Here is a 21145-nt window from a genome sequence, read left to right on the forward strand (position 1 = left end):
CACACACACACACACACGCACACACACACACACACACAATATTTGCTTGACATTCATCTACTCAGTAAATGTCTCTTTAGAAACTGATTCTTGGAGACTAACTTGAAAGTCCTATCAAATAATTGATTTCCACTCATTATTATATATCTTAACATATGTTGTATGCAGCATAGATAACAAACATAATGTGGCATAAGATTGTTAAAGATATCATTCTGAAGCTTGCATGGATTTCCTGGATATCTACTTGAAGTTTTATTGTATGTCCCTGCTGTTCATAGCCGAGTCCTGCTGTTCATTTTCTAATTCATTTCATTAATAATAGAAATCTTTCCACAAAAACACAGATTTAAAGAAAGATGGAAGTTTATTGATAAAAACATATTATTCATCAGAATCAGGTAAGAAAAGACGTTTCAGGAGTTTTATGTACATGGTGTTCAGCGTACTAGACTGAAGCATACCACTGCTAGGGCCTTGTGCATCATCTTTCACATCCAACCAGACAAATCTGGAGAGGAATGCTAGATAGGTTATCCTGGCAGACAACACACTGCTATTTACATGCATTATGTGGCCAATGACAGACACTATATAACTGTACAGTCGCATACTTATATGACCAGAATAGAATGAGGTCGATATATAATGACATGCACGTGAATGATCATGCTGGGTGCTATCATTACAAAATACAAACTCACACATTGTAAATATGTAACACTTATATAACAAGATTTCATAAATACAGAACATATCTTACTATCCTGTTAACTTTTGTACTATATTTTAAAATCTTCAGAAGCCAAATGTTCACCAGTTCCAGTGAACTTACTATTTCAATCTTCAACTATTGCTTGTTTTCTTCCTCCAAACTTTTATATTCACACAAAAGGGCATTCACAATGATTTACAGTGACATTTATGACAAATAATAATAATAATAAATATATATCGATGGATGGCATGTTTGTAAACTATTAAAACAATGGGTCAACTTACATCAGTTGATTTGCATAATGATTAAAAGGAATTAGACATGAATAATATTGAGTATGTTGTGGATGTTTTCAGTCCTCTGTGGTCTGATCCTCTTCTTGCTCTCCACCTTCCTCACCCCCTTCCTTCGTGTCGTCATCCTGAGATGGGGGCTCCTGGCTGGGTTCTGGGGCAGGCTCTGAAGGACGGTCTATAGCATCACCCTGAAAGGTAAAAACCTATACATGTACTTCAACTCAGAAATGATCAATACAAGCTGTATGGGTGTAATTGTTTCTTATCCACTGTCAGACTAATGCTTCCATCAGCTGTTCAGGTCTGCTTCAACTTCAGGCACAACCGCACATAATGACTTTGTATTTGATAACGTCATGGGATAAAGATGCCATTGTCAATCACTGGGATGAAGTTTCACAGGAATAGACCATAACATTGGCCATGATTCAGTAAGTTCAGTCTTAAGATGGTAAACAATGCTACAAGTAAATGACTTGTGTGGAGAACTGCTGTGGTCTGTGACCTGTCGTCACTCCCACTACCACGCCCAACTGTACTTAGATGAATAAAGAGAAGTAGTCCAATGATCATACACACTGATGTGCATTACAAGTCCTGGGAACAACACTAAAACAAAGACCCCTAGACAGCTTCATGGATACACCTCAACAGTCCAGTTGTTCTTTTACTGCCTCTTAACGTAAATCAATATCTGATGTGCAGCTTTAGTTGAAACTGTTGAAAGTTAATAAAACCTCTCTATCTCCATAATAAGTTGTCATTCATTGTCTGTGTTGTTCCACTCAACTGATCACCTAATGTAATAAAAATATGATTAACTCTTGTAAACTCTCTTTTTGCTTTGAGGAAAACTAAAATGGATTTTTACACAACGATATTGGGAGATGTTTTGAGTGACTTTATTTTTACACTGCTTTTAGCAGTATTCTAGCAATAGTACAGCTGGGGAATATGGCTGGAATATTATGAAGAGGAAAACAGAAGAAAACACAGAATAATCAGAGATCCTAAACAAACTGATTGTGAACATAGCAATACACTTACAGTGGCATGTGTTAATTCCCTACATGGCTTTGATCCTTCTTTAAAGAGAGACATACATAAATCCTGCATTATTGTCCTTGAAGCGTGTAGCTTGTCCAACTGTGGCAAATGGTATGGTTGTCTAATATCACTCAATACCATGGAACAAAACAGCTATCCTGAAGCAAACAGCCAATGAATGTCAACTAGATGGCTATGCAAAACACGCCCATTTTGGCAGACTACTTGGGAACAACCAGTTGGTCTGATTCATTGAAGGGTTCTCCGTTTATTGCCCACTTTCTCAGCTACTAGACATCAGGACCCATGTCAAATATTATGTATCCAAACTATTAAATGAGCTCTTAAGAAATGAACATTTGAGCCAACACAGTTGAGTGGCGTCCATTGTCAGTAGTGAAATCTCATCAATCTGACTCCGCAATCAACAAACAGCCTCATTGTCAAGTGTCACAGGTGATGGGAATAATAACAACACCTCGTATCCAATATGAATGCCCACAGATTTAAATCTCAACACATTAGATATGTATGGACTATAATGTTTCCACAGTCTGTTTAATTACACCTCACCCAGCACAATCAATAGAGGCCATGTATGGGTGCTCAAAATATTAGTATTATTACATGTATGGGTCCCAAATATGCACGAAAACCTCTTTGAAACACAGAAGTACAGGCCCCATTATACATGTATGAGTGGATGGAATATTTAAATATAGGTGGATGAACTCAATGATATTCTGTTCATAGAAATCTGTTCCTTGCTTATCTACTCATTTACTTAAAAGTAATAGCATTCAATATATTGTTTCTTAGGTAACTGTAGGTGGATGAAAAGTATAGGGATGAATAACTTCTTTATTTCCATAGTAAGTGATGTAGAGCTTCACTTTCATGGACATATTTTATAGGTATGATAAGGTGTTTTAACAGTTGATTCGATAGGCGTAAAATAGAGTGGCGAGTCATTACAGAATATATTAACAGTTGTAATAAGGAAGTTGTCCATTAAAATACCTTATCATTCCTTGGTAGTCAACATTCCAAAGTAGTTATCAGGTTTATTTTTTAAACAAATTCCTCTTTTTCTTTTCTGTGCATCTAACAACTTCGTAATCATACTATCACAGTCAGGTGATTTGATTTGCCTGTGCATTTAAACAAGGAAGTAAAACAATGATTTTGAACATCATCTCCGTAAGTAATTTGCTCATCAGTTGGAGCAGGACAAGGACTGGTTTGGTTGAGTTTTCATCCAACTGATTGTACACATCATCCCAAATGTGCCTCAAGGTTACTGCTAGGGTACGGTCATGTCAGAGCCAATGTTGTGATGTCAGACGTTCACTGTCAGGCATCCTAACTGTAGCTTGTGGTTCAGCTTGTTCATGATCGTCTGTTTTCAATGGCCCAGCTATGCACCTATTGTATGGAGCAACACCTACACTATACACTGTTTGAAGATAACACTGTGTTCTCTGCCCTGCAGTGAAGAAGCCTAGTCACTGTTGTTTTTTTTTCAACCCATCATCACACTTTTCAAGCAATGAAGACCACAGATTGTAAAATTAATCTGGAAATTCAGCCTCTACAGTTTTCATCATTGATCACATGCTCCTCAGACCTGTTGACATGTTTTACAACCTTTAACCTCCCTTCCCCTCCTCTACCTCCCTTTTCCCAACCTCTTCAATCCTCTGACCCACAGAGCAGACACCCAAAGAGAGACTTTTCATCATCAAAATGAGTGACAAATGCAGATTTGTGTTTTTGTGTTCAGACAATGAGATCAAACCAGCTGAGCTGGGCCAAACTAACTAGCAGGCGTGTGTCCGAATCACTCTCTGTCACATGCTAAATAGAGCCCGTCCTGTGTGACGGAGGGCTGGGAAGGGCTGTGAGGGGAATGAATCAGGCAGCAGTTTCTGTGCGCTGGCAGCTGAGGGGTTCCCAGGCTCCACACCAGGGGCCACCCTCACGCACACACCCAAACTATGGCCTACTGACGTTAAACATTTCTTATGATGGCTCCACAAAATAGGTGATTGCTTGCAAGGAAAATTAGAGAAAAGTAACTTTTGCCAGGCCAATAAATCTGTGGCGTATTGTTGAGTGTGGGTAGACAAAGGTGAGACTAGGACAACAGCTAAAGCTGGGACAACAATAAAACACAGTAAAGTAATAGTGCAATGTATCATAACACACTGTTAAAAAACCTCCTGTCAATAACAGGCCTGCCCAGTGAGATATGAATGTTGATGTATGCTTACAGTACTGAAAACATAACAATAAGAATGAGTCTGCTACCTCGGACTAACGTCTGAACACATCCAGTGAGGGGAATAGGGGCCACTGTTGAGTTTTTGGGCTGGAGATGGGTTTGAGGTGTATGTTTGTGTGGAGGTGTGTGTAACTACTTGACACACTAGTAAACACTCTGATTATGGTAAGACAATGCAAAGCTTTGACAAACAATTTTGGAAAAGATCCTTTTTCACTTTTCTAAATTCCTGTAAACTTATTGTTACACCTCTGTATTGGCAGTTTGCCTTTGAATTGTATTCAGAAAAGCAGCATTTGACTAACATTGGAAAAAGAATTTCAGACAATGGATGCAACAGTCAGTAAGTACAGAAAGCTTAAAACAAATTAGAAATAGGAGGGTTAGAATTAGGTATTACATAATCATGACTCAGTCTCAGTAAATACAAGCAAAAAAACATTTCAGAATATTTTTCGTTTTCAATTAATGGCTGTCTGGATTAATGTATTGAGACAGATAACATTTACACTCAGGGACAAGCAGAAGGCTTGTTTGTTTTGTTTTTAGTTTGATTTGATTGTAAATATAAATATAAGTATTATGTATCTGACATAAATAAAGTATAATTCTTCCTACCAGTATCAATCTTATTTGCAGTAAAAGAAAGAGCTGCTGGGTGTGAATGACAAGCCTGAGAACTCCACCTCTTGTATATAATTAAGTGGTGAGAATCTGAAACGGGTCATTTGCCTTAGATCCATTATGGACCATGAACTGGCCACACGTGAACTGCCCATTCAGTTCACAAAACTCCACTCACCTTTCACCCCTAACCATTAATCTCAAACCACATTGTCATAAGAATAAACCCAAAATATGCTGTGGTACTAAGTAGCTGTTATTGTCCTTGACTAAGTTTTGGAAACTGTTTCAGTGATGAGATATGTTCATAATCAGGAAGGCAGTTGTGCTGTGAAGAAGGGGTCACTTCATTACACTCTTTAACTAGCACTTTCTGCTATATCTGTGCAGCTTGACATGGATAGAGATTCTAAACCATTTTTGTTTGTTGAGAAGTGTCTAAACTGCAAGCAACATAGGTCCAAATGTATTGTTAACTCTGAGTAACAGCCCAACTCATTTAGCCAGCAGAAGCGTTTTCATTTCCCACTGAATTCATCACAGTCTTTGTTATCATGTGATGACAATGACAGGCAACACATACTCCATGTTACACGCACAGTTGACAATTATTCCAAAAAGACATAACATGCATGGTCCACCATGATAACAGCATGGCTTTAACATTATTCACGTTATTCAGTGGATAAAATTAGTGATGTTACCTAATGAAAAACAGTAGTCAAATAGGGATTGAAAAACAACTTGAGACAACATAACAGTGGTCACTGACAGACTTGAAAATCCATGATTGGACCAGTTTCAATAAATCATGTATGATGAGATATAAAAATCATGAACAAATGATGGGATGGCAGGACCTCGGATGCCAAGCATTGCAAAAGCTCAGCTGACATTTTTGTCAAATATATGGAAACAATTATGAACCAATGCATCCAGTCCTGACATCAAGCAGAAAAGCTTTTATGAGTGCTTCATATAATGATGCGAATATCACCTCTGTGGTTGTAGCTGGAGCAGCTGTCTGGTCAGTCCCACCAGTTTCTTCTGAAGCAGCATTCAGGGCCTCTGTGGCCTGCTGGGTGTGCATGGCTGTGTCCAGACGACTGTACAGATCCATGCGTTTCAGCACCACCTCTCTCAGCATGCCGTCCAGCACCAGTCTGCCCAACTCACACTTCTCAAGCTGCTCAGACACTCTTTCCATCAGCCATGGCAAGAATCCTTGCTCCACATCTGACAAAAATATGAGGAGAGAGATGTTGCTGATGTGCTCTACACAAGGTTTTGGAACAACTTTGAGTGGCATTTTATAAGCTATGAAGTACAAAATTGACAAACTCAATGGATAACAACTTATTTATTATGAGAGTGCAACATTTTGATCCAAATTCTTGTACCGCTGACAAGCAGGAATGTAGCATAAAGTGGTGGCAAAGTAAAAATACTGAGAGTAGCAAAGAAAACAAGATAACAAGGTAATTAACACAACAGGGTGAGCATTGAGGTGATGACGTCAGTGGGTAGACAATGGGGAAAGGCATAGAAGCCAGAGATGTACAAATGAAAAGGCTCTGTTAAACCACCCCTTTTCATTGATACTAACTGCCATCTTAAACTATTACCAAACAAAATAAGGACCAGAATAATTAGCTGCTTTAAGTTTCACAAACATACCCATATATTTCACATAAAAACAATAACAGTAATGAAAGTTATTTTATCAAGTCCTTTATCTTTCCAAGAAACTGGTAAGGTAAACTCATTTTACCTCTCTCTACAGGATCATAGAAGTATCCATTGTCTGAGAGTGTTCCAAACACTGATGGCACAAGGTCTGCAAGGTAGCTCTGTGCAAACACACGTGCAGCAATCTTCTCTGCAGTCTCCTTCTCTTTCCGTAATACTTCTCTCTGCTGCTTCATGCGCCTTTCCTACAACAAATTTGTCACTGAGCAGAAGGAAATTTATTTACTTCTTGTCATTGTTTGTAAACAAGCCCATAGCAATCATATGTCACATGAACAAATAACTGAAGATTATGTCATCCACTGATCATGACATCACTAAGATTTAAGTGATTACTTTCCAGGAATAAAATAAAACTAAAAGTGCTTTATGGTTCAACTTCTTTATTATACAAGGTCACAACATTTCGAGACAGATTCTAGTCTCTTCTTCAGGTGAGGTGAAGAAGAGACTAGAATCTGAAGAAGAGACTAGAATCTGTCTCGAAACGTTGTGACCTTGTATAATAAAGAAGTTGAACCATAAAGCACTTTTAGTTTGATTCCTCCAACTTCTAAATGCCTTTGAAACAACTTATAGGAATATAATAAGTAGGAATTATAATTTTTCAACATTTACGGCAAGAAACACATGAAAATATGTAATGTAACAAATAACCCAACAGTAACAAGGAATGATGGATCATCTGACTCCTGTGAACTGATTTTGCACATTTAGAACCTTTGGCATGTAACATTCTACATCAGTTCCAAAGGGCCCATAGCTGTTACCTAAGGCATCATCTTACATCTACTTGGTTGACTACAAATAACTGTCTGTCAATTTGAAGGCATTCAGCACTATTAGTTGACATCTCCACTGCCATTGTGAAAAACAAGCTTATAGAAGAGTTTTATGGCAATGATTAAGAAAATTATCTTATACGCAAATGAATGTAGAATTATTAGAGTGAATTACTTCTGCACATCCACTTTGAAAGATATTTGAAATATATTTCAAATCTATATAAGTCTTCATGTCTATCACTAAATGTTGTGATCCTTGGTTGATGTTGAAGAAAAATGGTGAATGTTGTGAGAGTGAAGCAAGGTTACTAGGCCATCAGCAGCAACTCATTTGTCTTGATGAAACACTGCAACAATGTAACAGTAAATAATCTCCTTTTGATTTCTACTCTGACAAACCTTCTCCTCTCTGTGTCTCCTTTCCTGTTCTTCCAGTCGCTGTTGTTCCACCAGCTCTGCATTGCGAAGTTCCTCAAATGCCCGCTGCTGCTTTCGTAAGTTGGCAAGTTCCTCCTCTTCCATGACCTCCAACAGAGCTTGTTCCACCGTCTTCCCCACAAGTACCTCCAGGATAGGCCTTGCCTCCACATCAAAGTCAAATAGCTACAACACATGTAATATGTGTGGTACAAGTGAATAAGAACCTAAGCTTTTAGCTACTTTACAACTCCTCAGATATATTCCTGTCTTTAGCAGACATGAACAAATTGGAATTGGTATGTGCTAACTGAACGCTCTAATGAAGTCAATGAAATAGTTAAGAATGTAATAATATGACATGGGCCCTGTTCCGCAAAGCGATCATAGCACAATGACAGTCATAAGTCTATTTTAAAGTATGGGAGTTATGATTATCTTGGTACTGCAATCACTTTCAGGAACGGGGCTTGGTCATATCAGTAAATAGTGGATTGTGACTGGTTAATCAAAGTCATTCAGAGGTACTGTAAATGTACATATATTCGCTTGGTGCAAATTTCGCGGAGTTGACAGTTTAGACTACATTGCGCGGGTAATTATTCACAGAATCATTAATTGCCGGAACTGCCAGCTGTCTGTTTCGCGTCTCTAACAGCAATAAAAACAATCAGAGGGGCTTAACCTGACATGCAGAATGGATTGCTAAGTCAGAGGAAATCCCTTCCTGCCCAATATATACAGTAATATGGTTACTCACGGAAGTACTAAGAACTTGGGAAGTGACACATTGTGATGGTATACTATATAAAGCGCTGAAAAACACATCAGTGTTATGTTCCGAATTCTGACGATTTGATGCATGTGGCTAAAGAAAGCCCCTACCCCCAAGACACCTGGACTTCTAGATCCAAATGATTGCAAAGATGAGACTGAGGCCAAAGTCTTAATCACTGCAAATGCTGCCGTAGATCAACTCCAAGATGAAATGGCGACAAATGATGTGTCAAGTAACCCATCATGCCGTAAAAGAAAATGTGGAGAATACAGCAATTACGATCCCGAAGTACGGGTGAAAATTGCTGTGTATGCGATTGAACATGGTGTTATGAAGGCAGCCTGTAAGTTCTCTTGTGAATTGAAGAAGAAAGTGTATGAATCTACTGTCCACAGTATGAAAGCAAGTTTCCTGAAACAGCAAAGCAGCAGTAAAACAGCGGAATCTCCACGCCGATTGGTTAAGGCCATTCGAGGTCAGAGGCCAAAGCTGGGTCAATACAAAGATCAAATTAAGAACTGGGTGAAAAAAATGAGATTGTCTGGTGACGTTAACACAAGAACATTGCTTACAGCGACTGATGGAATCATGAGAAAACGTCATAAATCTGTGTTGAAAGAATTCGGTGGACATGTTGAGCTGACGGATTCCTGGGCGAGATCGATTTTACGACACATGGACTTTGTGAAACGCAAGGGAACAAAAGGTGTAAAAAAAGATCACAGATCTACTTTCAATGACCAAGTCCGGTGATTTGTTGCCCCTTCAGCTGATCTAAAAATCTGACCGATGCCACCCATCTATCAACTTTCCAGCAGACTGGGACATCACACACACAGAATCGCATTGGAGCACAGAAGAATCCATGCTCAGATTTGTGGACAAAATCATTGACCCTATGTTGTAGAAACACATAAACAGCTGGGATTAGGTCCCGACCAGAAGGCTTTGTGTATCTTCGATGTCTATCGTGCTCATCGTACGGACAGTTTACGTGAACTTCTTCAAGAGAGGAACATTTGTTTCCTCTATGTCCCAGCCACCTGTACTGACAAGCTACAACCACTTGACCCAGCTCTCAACAAGAATTTCAAAGATGAAATCAAACAGTGCTTCCACGAATGGTATTCCAGTGAAGTTGTGCGCCAACTTGATGAACAAGAGGATGCAGGCAATGATGATGCAGTGTCTGCAATTTCAGTTGATACCAGGACCAGCGTCATCAAGTCCCTTCATGGACAATGGGTTATCAAGGCATTTGACATTATGTCTAAGAGAAAGGACCTCATTCGGAGCGGGTTCAGACAAGCTGGATTGCTGTAAAAGTGATGAGTTAATTGACTATCAATTACAGGTAAATGAACTGCTATAGTGTATGAAGTTGTGATTTCAAACATCCGGGTTGTTGAGAATGTGCTATTGACTATCAATTACGAGTACTAATGAACTTCTATACAATTTTAATGAATAAATAAAATGCTGCTGTATTATTTCTTTTCTTTTTGTTTCATGGTAATCCGTTTTGTATCAAACCATCTCTCTCTATGATTGGTCAAATAGAGCACATTACCAATTTCAATGGCAGCCTCAACACACATTACTGGTTTCGCTATAATTCGTAATTCTGCTATAGGAGTGAGTGAGTTTGGTTTTACGCCGCTTTTAGCAATATTCCAGCAATATCACGGCAGGGGACACCAGAAAATGCCTGCTATAGGAATGGGCTCATTAATTATTTTCGGTGACCATATGGGAAATCCATTATAGCGACAGTTACTAGTAAGTTTGATTCTTTTCCAGTAGCCATTTTAACATTCCGGTCGTCAAACTTGATGTGTAATGGCAACAACTCAGAGGCAAGCATGTGTACAGTTAACAAACGAAAGGTTTATTCGCGGTGTACAATTTTTCGCGGCAAAATATTTTGTGCGAAAAGCACGAAAATAAAACCTGCGCAATATATAATACGTTTACAGTATATAATCACATTATATACCTCTGATTTTCCAACACATTATGTATTTGTTTAAAATCTTAATAATGCAATAAGGTAGAATGGAGATAAACGTAATATGATGGAATATCAGAGGTATATAACAAAATTCTAACATCTCTATATTTTGTATTTAAAACTTCACACTACATATTCGGTTTTAAATCAAATGTTGAACTATTATAATTTTGTTATATACCTCTGATCTTCCAACACAGTATGTTTATCTCTTAATTATGTGACAACTGTTTAGCATCTGTTTTGTCTGCTTACATCTCCATCCAGAATCTGTGTAGCTATATCAACTCCTGTCTTGGCTGGTATGAAGAGAGGAGATGGAGGTCTGTCTAAGAAGGCATCTGTCTGGCACTCCACGTCTGCCTCCTCAACACGATCACTAAGCTCTTCTAAGTATAACTCTGTCTGGACATCCATGTGTTTCCGACCCTCCACTGCCTCTGGAGATCGTGGACGCAGTTGATCTTTTGCTCTTTTCCTGGCTATCAACCTCCGCTTGTTTTCCTGCTGCCTTTGAATCTCAATTGGGTCAGGCTGTGCACTCTGCAAATACAAAAGGAACTAGTAATATAGTGCACCCTGGTTAAAATGCCCCTGGTTATGCCACTCTGGACATAATGCCATGTTTTTTCCTGCCCTTGTAGTGCCCCAGTTATAATGCCAAACTGGATACGACACCTTCTGCTAATTATTTTGGAACAAAAGTCACTTTTCCCTGATTATAATGCCAATTGCACACGCTGCATGGATACAATGCCACATTTCCTCCTAGTGACATCACTAGGATACCTGTATATGGCCAATCTTCCTCTAAACTGTTTTATGAATATATTGGGAATATATATGCCAGTTCTTTCATAGGTCCAATGCTGAGTACACACATACCAATGTAACACATTTGAGAAATACAAAAAATATGTAATTTTCTGAATAAAATTGATATTTTATACTTATCCTGACTCATGCTAATTGCTCATCTCCTCTTCCCTGGCAAAGGTAGTGGAACACCTGAAATCCCTTGAAGTTCCCTTCTAGAAAGAAGCGGACGTAAAATACACTCACCCATGTGTAGCTTCCCTTTTCCCGTGCCCTAGGCCATGTGACCTGCCATGCTTGTTACTCTTTCCTTGTATATCGCCAGACCCGCGAATATAGGAATTCAGTGTGCCTGAGCGGGGCGGCTGGGAGGGCTTTTGTCATGAGTCAGGATAAGTATAAAACATCAATTTTATTCAGAAAATTACATATTTTTCCTTATCCTGACTCATGCTAATTGCTTACAGAATCCGACGGAAACGGCGGTGGTTCAGGCCATCCTGAATTCTGCTGGATGCGTGCATGGACTTTCCACCATTATACTCCGCAGAGCGTCTGGCTTCCACAAGTCACGGGATAAAACAGGTGAGTGAACTCAATGCCTTCGGGGAACTGTAGGTTGCTGAGCAACAACAAGTGGCCCAAACTGATGAATGCCAGAGACGTCCTCCGTGGCTATGTCTTGTAGATAATGGTTGGCAAACACCGTGTTTGACTTCCAAAAGCAGCCCTCCATTATAGTTGATAGCGAGCAATTTCCATGTAGTACTAGTGTAGGGGCCAAGGCTCTAACTTCGTGTGGATTGGAAGCTCGCAGAGGATCCAATCCTGCTGCTTTATAAGCTCTCAATATAATAGCTCTGATCCACACTGAGATAGTGTTGCGGGATATTTCCGTAGGTGTCTCAGTGGATATAGGGATAAACAGACATTTGAAACGTTGCCTTCTAGACTTAGTACGTGCAATGTATATCTTCAATACTCTGATTGGACATAACGATAAATCTTAAGTATCCTGCGGTCCTAAGATTGAAGATAATGCTGGTATATGAAACTGCCTATTCGGTTGACCTGGCAGTTGATTTTTTGCAATAAAATCCCATCATAGGCCCCGATGGGCTGTCTGTTGATGATTTGCATCAAAACTTGTGATGTTAAAGTCTTGAGCATGAATTTCTGACATTCATGCAGCTGTAGCCACGGCAAAAAATAAAAAACAGCGTCCTCTGAGTTAGCAGTTCAATTAAGGTCCGATCAAGCGGCTCGTACGCATCACTTGCGTGATGTTGAAGTACGATGTTTAGATCCCATGCTGGAGCTCTAAATCTACGGTGTTGATCTTACAACTTGAAAGAGCATAGTAAGGCAAGTAACTCAGGTACTTTAGTCAACTTGGTTCCTGTTTCCATGGTGACAACTGAGCTGTGAGCTGCCAAATATGTAGAACCTTTCAGACCTCTGGAATGTCGTAGGTGACATAGATATTCTGCTATCTGTGGATATGTGGCCTTCATCTCCGTACAACCTTTCTTCTTGGCGTATGTCTCAAACCGCTTCCATTTGTCATCATAAAGGGTGCGAGTAGATTTCCGTAAGGCTAAAGTAACTGCTTTCGCTGCTCTCGCCAAATATCCTCTGTGTTTTAAACAGATTTTAATTTTCTCAATGACTTTTGGTAGCAGCACTGGATGGGGAAAAGCGAATGTGTGTAGTCCTTCCCAAGGGATGCTGAGAGCATCTGTTGCCCAGGCTAACGGATCCGGTACTGGTGATACAAACGCTGTTGTCTGTTTGTTGAACCTTGTTGCAAATAAGTCTATTTGCGGCGATCCGAATGTCTGGCTGATTAGTTGAAACACCTCCCGATGCAACATCCACTCTGTTGGTGATGGACGAAGAGGACAGGACAAGCCATCCGCCATAATGTTGCAGGCTCCTGGTATGTGACATGCTTTTATTTGGAGATTCACAGTGTCAACTAGATCAAAGAGTTGAAATGTCAGGTGTAGAGGAGATGGCAATCTCGTTGACCCCTGTTTGTTTATGTAAAAGGCCAATGTTGTGTTGTCTGTGTGTATCATCAGTAACTTGTCTTTCAACATTGTCGACCAGTGATGGATCGCATGAATGACCGCTTTCATCTCCAACTGGTTGATATGAAGAGCTTGCTCTCCTTTGGTCCACATCCCTGCTGCTACTTGCTGCTAGATGGGCTCCCCATCCTTGCATCGATGCATCTATGTAGAGATGGTTATTGAATGCTGGCTCTAACATGTAAGTTCCTGCACAGGTATTGACTGGCAAGTCTACCATAACGACTATGCTCTCAAGATGTCCAGCATCGTAAACTGGACAGGATGTGAAACTAACTCAGGAACCGCTGTCATAGACGCAGTATTAGGCGTCTTCATCTGGTCATATCCTGGGGTGACGTGATTAGATCAAGTAGATATTGTCACTGACATAGTGATAATGGAGAGAGTAGAACTTGTTCTAATCATCATTCAACATAATGATGAATCAAAGCCCGAGGAATTTAGATTCTCAAGTCTTTCGAGCTGAGTTTGTAGCCTGATAGTGAAGTCCAACTGTAGACTGAGTTGACTTCTCTCATGATGAGCTTGTATGCCGTGAAGCTACGTCATTCTTCGTCTTCAGATCATCCACGCTGTTCATTATGAACAAGTTGACATTTCAAGGAAGTCTATTTATAGCTGTCTGTCCGATCACAAACTGTCATTCATTGCTGGAAGTCTGCTGATAGGCAGCGTTGAGTCTGCTGCAAGATCTCTGTCGCCTGAAAAATCAAATGACACTGTAGACTGCTAATCTAGTGTGTGACAACATCTTTCCCTCGTTGAAAAAACTGTAAGTCGAAAGTAGACGACTTCTTGACACTGGAATAATAAAATCATATTCTGCGCAGGGCGTTGTCTCTCAGGGACCAATCAGATTATAGATGTAATGTCACCGGCTTTGTTTGCAGGGCCTTGTCTCTCGGGGAGCAATCAGAGTGTAGACAGACAGACAACAGATCATCGTGAAATCTTGTTCAAACGGTGATACCCTTGCTAGCATTTAGGCTTGTCCATAACCATGCTGTTCGGTGATCATGTGTCTAGATGAGTACAGCGCGCAAAAAAAAGCTTCTGCAGCTTGAAGCTGATGTAGACAAATTGTCTTCCAGGTAGATGTGCTGGAATTTCTCCACCGACGATAATACCGTCATCTCTTGTGATCGGAGGTGTAGTTTGCAGTGGTATGTTGCAGTCGTCTCGAAGAATCATCGTGACATATTCATTGTTGAGAATTCTCCCACTTCTCCAGTAGAGTTGAAGACGTCCACCCACTTGAGATGGTTGTACGTGAACGGCTGGGGGTGGAAGACACCAGTCATTCCGAACCTGATCTTCAATAACGCCCTCTTCTCCCACCCCTAGACGCACTGCTGGAAGTCTGGGGCATTTGTTTCCTCGACAGGAGCGATGTAAGGAAGATGTCCTCTCTTCAAGTGTATTGAACTTTTTATCTCTTGCTCTTTGCACCCTGGAGAACTTGGACTTAAGGGTGTAACGTTGATTGGTACTGATGTCAGAGTGTTGAGACACTTGATCATCATAACTTGAGCAACCGTCCTAGCTACCTCTTCAATCTTCCCATCAAAAAGAGTAGGTGCTGACCATGGGACTTGACGCAAAGGTTTGGTAAAGTTCTCACCCCATGACACTGTAGATAGGAGACCTTGTCAACAACGTAAATTCAATCCCATCGTAGTAGACGCTAGGTGATCGGCCATAAATTGCTGATCCTTCTTCTGAGTTACCAATGCTGACAGGATCAGTCTTCCCTCCTCATTATCCGGATTACTGAACTTTGCAATGAGAGTTTCGTTGATGGCTCTCAAATGAGCCAGTCCAAGGAAAGTACGCCTCGTAGTGGTGTCGAGCTATGCAAGCCTCTTGTCATCTACCTTGTAAGATTTATTGCGGGCTGGACTGATGATCTTCGTCATGTCCATTCGTGATCCATGATGTAACTTAAGTGTCTGGAAATAGGGCTTCCTCTGATGATGACACTCGATAATCTTCATCCCTCCATGAGTGTGAAATATTCATTCTGTGTTGATTCTCTTTCCTATAAGAGTCCAAGGCTAAGGGGGGTGATGATTGTCGACAGTGCCTTCGATGAACACAGGAGAGTGACAAAGACCTTCTGCGTTGATGAGTGAACCAGCGAGTGCACTCATGCAAGAGTGACTCCTCACTAGTGCGAGTGCACCCACGTAAGCGCGAATCCTCACTCCCGCGAGTGCACACACTCGGCGTGGTTGGGTCTCTCTCTCGACTGCGACGTGAAGAGGAGGACGCTGATGACAATCTTTCTCAAGTGTGTGCATACACGTCCTCTTCATCATCCAGTATGACTGCTGCTCTAGGTGAGTGCTCATGCCGATATGTATTCAACGGTGATGACGAGTGCAGTCATCTCTCCTCTTCTAAACGTAGCTCCATCTTGCATGAAGGCACCTGGGTCGAATTGCTGCACAGTTTGTAGTGACGGTTGAGCAGTAAAGTTGTCTACTGTTGACGAAGTCTGTCTTGTCTGATGATTCTGCGTTGTCTGACGATTTTCCTCCGAGTTGAGAGGTGTGGAAGATGCTGTCGGGGTAGATCTAGATGATGTCAACAGATGACTGTATTGGTTGATATCTACCTCGTTGTGTAGAATCAACGGTGGTTCGTTGAAGATAAGTCGTTCATGTAGAGGGACGATTTCTTCTCCAACGATTTCTGCGATGATTTCGAAGAAGATGGTTTCGTCTTCGATGAACTAGACTTCTTCGGTTGAGATGGCCCTGCATCTGAGGAAGATCTCTTCTAAGATACAGGGGACGACACACCGGACCAAAGACATAGCCCCGGAGAAACGCCGGATGAATCTCAGCAGACGTACTTAACAAATAACCTGAATTTAAATCACTTGTTTTAGACATGACTAATGTAAGCTGCCATTGCTTGTCCCTGTGTAAATTCTGAATCAGACAATTCTATGCAAAATTTACAACGATTATTAGAAGAACGTATGAATTTGCTCGTCGGGCAAATTAAATGAGGATCAACCGCCAACAGCAGCAATCTACAAAGTAGACACGATTTCATCAATTGGGACTAAGTCTCAATTGAAGAAATACATGCTTAATATTGACATAATTATGACAAATTTGATAACATAGAATGCATATACAAATCCAAATACCGTATATGAGCAGAATTTAGTCTAAAGACCAAAATAAAGAAGGAACTTATCGCTGTATCGGGACCCTCAGGTACCTCCAGCCGCCCACATCGGGTGATAAGGAGAAAGAGTGACAGGCATGGCCGGTCACGTGGCCTAGGGTGCGGGAAAAGGGAGGTTACACTTGGGTGAGTGTATTTTATGTCCATTTCTTTCTAGAAGGGAACTTCAGGATTTCAGGTGTTCCACTACCTTTGCCAGGGAAGAGGAGATGAGCAATTAGCATGAGTCAGGATAAGGAAAAATAATGAGACATATCACATGAAAGAGTCTGAATGTTACAAATATTTTCATTAGCACTTTCATAACATGTCAAATAGAAAACTGCTACGTTGGAAAGTATTTAGTATAACTACTCCTCTTTGACTGTCCACAAGATCCGTGGTTAAAAATGGTTTTCAGTAACCAATGTTTGTCGTAAGAGGCAACTAACAGGAAGATCAGGACTTACTGACTTAGTTTACACGTAGCACTGTATTTCATACGCACAAATCAGTGCTCAGGTCATTGATCACTAAATTGTCTGGTCCAGACTGGATTATTTACAGACAGCCAACATATAGCTGGAGTATTACTAAGTGTGGCATGAAACAGCAATCAAATCAAATTAAAGCAATTTTTACCATAAATGTGACATACTAAACACTGACCATTTTTACAGATATAAATCATTATTGATCTACCTTGACCAACAGAGTATGACATGATTCTACTCACAGCAGGTAGAGTGTGTTGGGCATATGTGTTTCCACGGACAATCCTTCTGTCATACATAATGTTGCCATATTGTGCTGATTGTTCATTCCTGAAAGAAACAGTTATTCAGTACAAGAATGATTTATAATGATAATCACTCAATAAATGTCATTTTACACACACTTTCAGAATCATCATAAATACAGCATGGAATAGCATCAAAACTTAGCCCTAGTATTATGAGGCTGAGATATTTCAAATGACCAGCTGCCCAGGGATGATGTTCCAAGCACTGACATTATTCCAAGCATTGTGCACTAGTCATTATCATGAATATCATACACTTTGTTGTTAATTTGGAAGACAAGATAGTAACGCCTTAAAAACATCAAAGTCCATGTTCCATGCATATTGTTTAGAAAATACATTGTAAACCAAAAGTCACTGTGTTCTGTAATCTGATTGGTTGAAAAACATGATCAAATGGTATTAGATTCCCGGAAACTGCAAGACTATTCACTGCGTATTTACACATAAACAATTGTTTTGTTGTGTCATCAACAGTGGTGATGTCATTCAAATCATATTGTGACATAAAGTTAGAATGACGTCACACATGAGCAACTCCAGATGGTACCATGGGAACCAGCTGAAACGGCCAGCTGAAATGGCCGAATATTTCATTTGAAACCTCCGGCTGACGCCGTCTGATCCAAAGGCATTCCCGTGCTTCAAATACTCAATAACACCCAGAAATTGGCCAACACATGATGTTTATCTCCTAATTGCATTCTTAAAGATAATTGACCCAAACAAGTTTTATCAATGACTGCGAAACAATGTGTATGGAGATTCATCCACTTATTAACCATGTTATGTGCAGAAACAAGGCAATCAAACCAGAATGCATGGAATGATTGTTGTGTTTTCTCAAATATAATCCACAGCACTTAAATCAATTATACTGGCGTCTCCTATTCTCGCGGTACTTATGAATATCAGCTGAAAAAATAATATAAACAGTTCTTTTTGTATGTGTGCTTGTTGTTTTTAAATGAAGAGACTCCCCCTCTAACATCTGCATCTATCAACTGTTTGATCCATCAAGTGTATTATCTCATTTGAGCTTGATGAAAAATATGGTTGTCCACCGCTGACTTTTCGAGGCGTCTCCTATTCTCGCGGTACAACGAGAAAGTAATGTTATTACGTGTAAGGACGGGGAATCTTATTGGGAAGGGCGGGGAAAAGTTACGATTTTTCCAAGTTGGTTAAAACTCACAAATATTTGTTACACTACATAATTTTGATAATTCACAGACTTGGGCATCCTCGATACCTCCAGGGTATACATTCCGAAAAGTCTCCACTATACCCTGGATGCATCTACGGCTCTGCCCGATAAATTTATTACCTCCCTTGACTGGCTTTTTATCCAATCAGGTGTCTACGCTGGGAAGTTGAGCGAACCAATTACAACTCACTTTCGCTTTTCAAATTATCTAACCGTTTAAACTTGGCAAACAAACCATGCAGAGGTTCTCTGAAAGAGGTAGATGGGGTTCTTGAATATATATTTAAAAAGTTTTGGACCTATAAATTTGTCTGTATGATTTCCCCAAATTGTGAGTCGCATGGCGAGCAAACCTTCTCAGTTGCGACTGCTGCCTTTGTTGACACTGGCAAGCTCGGTTATAGCGGCGGCCTAGCTGAATGGCTACTGTGAGAATGTGGAGCCAGCAAAGGGAGGTAATAAAATTATCGGGCCGACCCGTAGATGCCTCCAGGGTATAGTGGAGACTTATCAGAATGTATACCCTGGACATATCGAGGATGAGACTTGGGCCACTTCCTAGTTACTGATCAATGATGTAAACAACCGCTAAGTATCACACATCGGCGACATTGGCAGAAAATGTGTTTACCGCAAGAATAGGAGACAGCCCTATATGTGATCATTTCTAAAATCATCATTTTAAGAATATCATTGACATTCAGCAAATCACAAAAAATTTTCAAACACTAAAATTAAATATAGAAATACATTAAAATTAAATAAAGAAATCCATGTTGGTTCACATAAGATAACAAGACTTAATGAGTTCTTTGTGTATACTCCCCCTTTCAGTTATATCCCAAAGCCAGCTGAATTCAACGTTCTGGTGATTCCGACGATTGCATTGCTAGCGCTATATGTGCGCGTATGCGTAAGTATGTGCGCGATCGGAGTGCACAAACAGTTTCATCGGTAGGGCGGATGCCCAGTTCCTGTCGTGAGACGTTTTATTGACAATTGAAATCAAGAAATTAAGTTACATAAAGAGCAAATAAACAACAATATTATTTACCCTCGATTGTTAATACCACTTCAGATGCAAAATCAATTGCCTGTATATCAAAAAATAGCGAGCAAAATTCAACAAGATCAGTCGTCTGCTAGTGACTGGTTATGTATGAAACAGGAAGCACATGATCAAAACACTCTCTCGCAGTGCGGAGGGAAAAGTATGGCTCACCGTCGAAAACACATACAAAATTACCCGGATGTGACAAGCGACTGCAGTTTCGCCGATACGATCTTATAAACGCTATTTTTGTTGGAAACACATGATATTTTTTTGTAAAATAGGTGAACATACCCTTCTCACACAAGGTTAGCAAAATCAAAACTTAAAATTATATTAAAGATTAAAATTACGTTTTTGTCTTATACCGTCGAAAACCCATAACACTGGGATACTGGACTGTCAATGTGTGATAAGGGTGAATCATTCCTTCAAATAACGTATCAATCTTATTGGAAACAAGTTGTTATCGAACAGGTTCAGTATTCGATGTAAATGTACGCATACAACTTCAAAAGTGGATCTTTAAGAAGCTGGAAGGCATGGTCATTGCAGCTATAGCAGTGGTCTACTCACTGTTGGCTGAGCAAGGGGTCTCTGTATTTCTTCCTCTGTTGTACTGCTCTTGGTTGACTGGCGAAGGTGTAAGTCCCTTCAGCTTTCTGTGGGAGAACAGTAGTCATTTTGGTTGATAATTTCTTCTCCGACTCTTGCTGCAAGGGATACACAACCTTGAATACGACTCTACACCTTGAATATATCTTGAGCCCACGCAAAATATTGATGTCGTTGTTGCCGAGCAACAGCAGCCTCGCAGTAAATCTATGCCTATTAATCAGAGAAGCAATGTCTTATAAACTTTTCACATGTATGTATAATACAAACAATTATGGTGTAATTTTGAAATAGGCCATCACTAGATTAAAACGACAGGAGTAATGAGTGCTGTTTTATTTTCTGCGTAATATTCATTGGGCCATTCGGAATGTCTCGGCATATTCCGAATAACATAAACTTACCTGGTTGTCAGCAACGACCCGAAACGGACTATGCAAAATGGTAAATCGAATAATTTCTAAACAAACTGTATGCAAGCGTGCGTGTCTGTATGTAGTGGCAATATCTGATAAAGTTCCTTTGGATAAACTGGCAGTAGTATACACCAATTGGTATGAAATCAATATATTTATTACCGTTAAGATAAATTTGTCGAGTTTTGATTGGTTAATAGCCAAGCATACGAAGCCATGTCAGCAGATTTGCCAGGGTGTACGAACAGTACAC

The 21145-nt window shown here is 40.1% G+C and overlaps 1 protein-coding gene across 1 annotated transcript; it reads right to left on the reverse strand.

Annotated features, from left to right (window-relative positions):
• Nucleotides 1-345: 345 nt before the first annotated feature.
• On the reverse strand, nt 346-20673 carry LOC137286969 (radial spoke head protein 3 homolog B-like). Its single transcript, XM_067819028.1, has 7 exons — nt 20438-20673; nt 17538-17625; nt 10965-11252; nt 7903-8106; nt 6741-6903; nt 5967-6205; nt 346-1202 (listed from the first exon to the last, which is right to left on the reverse strand). The coding sequence occupies exons 1-7, from the start codon at nt 20542-20544 to the stop codon at nt 1071-1073; spliced, it is 1221 nt and encodes a 406-aa protein (XP_067675129.1). The 5' UTR covers nt 20545-20673; the 3' UTR covers nt 346-1070.
• Nucleotides 20674-21145: the final 472 nt, after the last annotated feature.

Source organism: Haliotis asinina, chromosome 6, assembly GCF_037392515.1.
Source record: "Haliotis asinina isolate JCU_RB_2024 chromosome 6, JCU_Hal_asi_v2, whole genome shotgun sequence".
NCBI lineage: Eukaryota > Metazoa > Mollusca > Gastropoda > Lepetellida > Haliotidae > Haliotis > Haliotis asinina.

Bases quoted from the DNA above. Each gene is read 5' to 3' on its own strand.
- LOC137286969 (XM_067819028.1), bottom strand. From the start codon at position 20,544: ATGACTACTGTTCTCCCACAGAAAGCTGAAGGGACTTACACCTTCGCC. The intron at 17,626-20,437 runs GTGAGTAGACCA...TGTTTCTTTCAG, and splicing joins GACCCCTTGCTCAGCCAACA to GAATGAACAATCAGCACAAT. The intron at 8,107-10,964 runs GTAAGCAGACAA...CATGTGTTGTAG, and splicing joins CACAGATTCTGGATGGAGAT to CTATTTGACTTTGATGTGGA.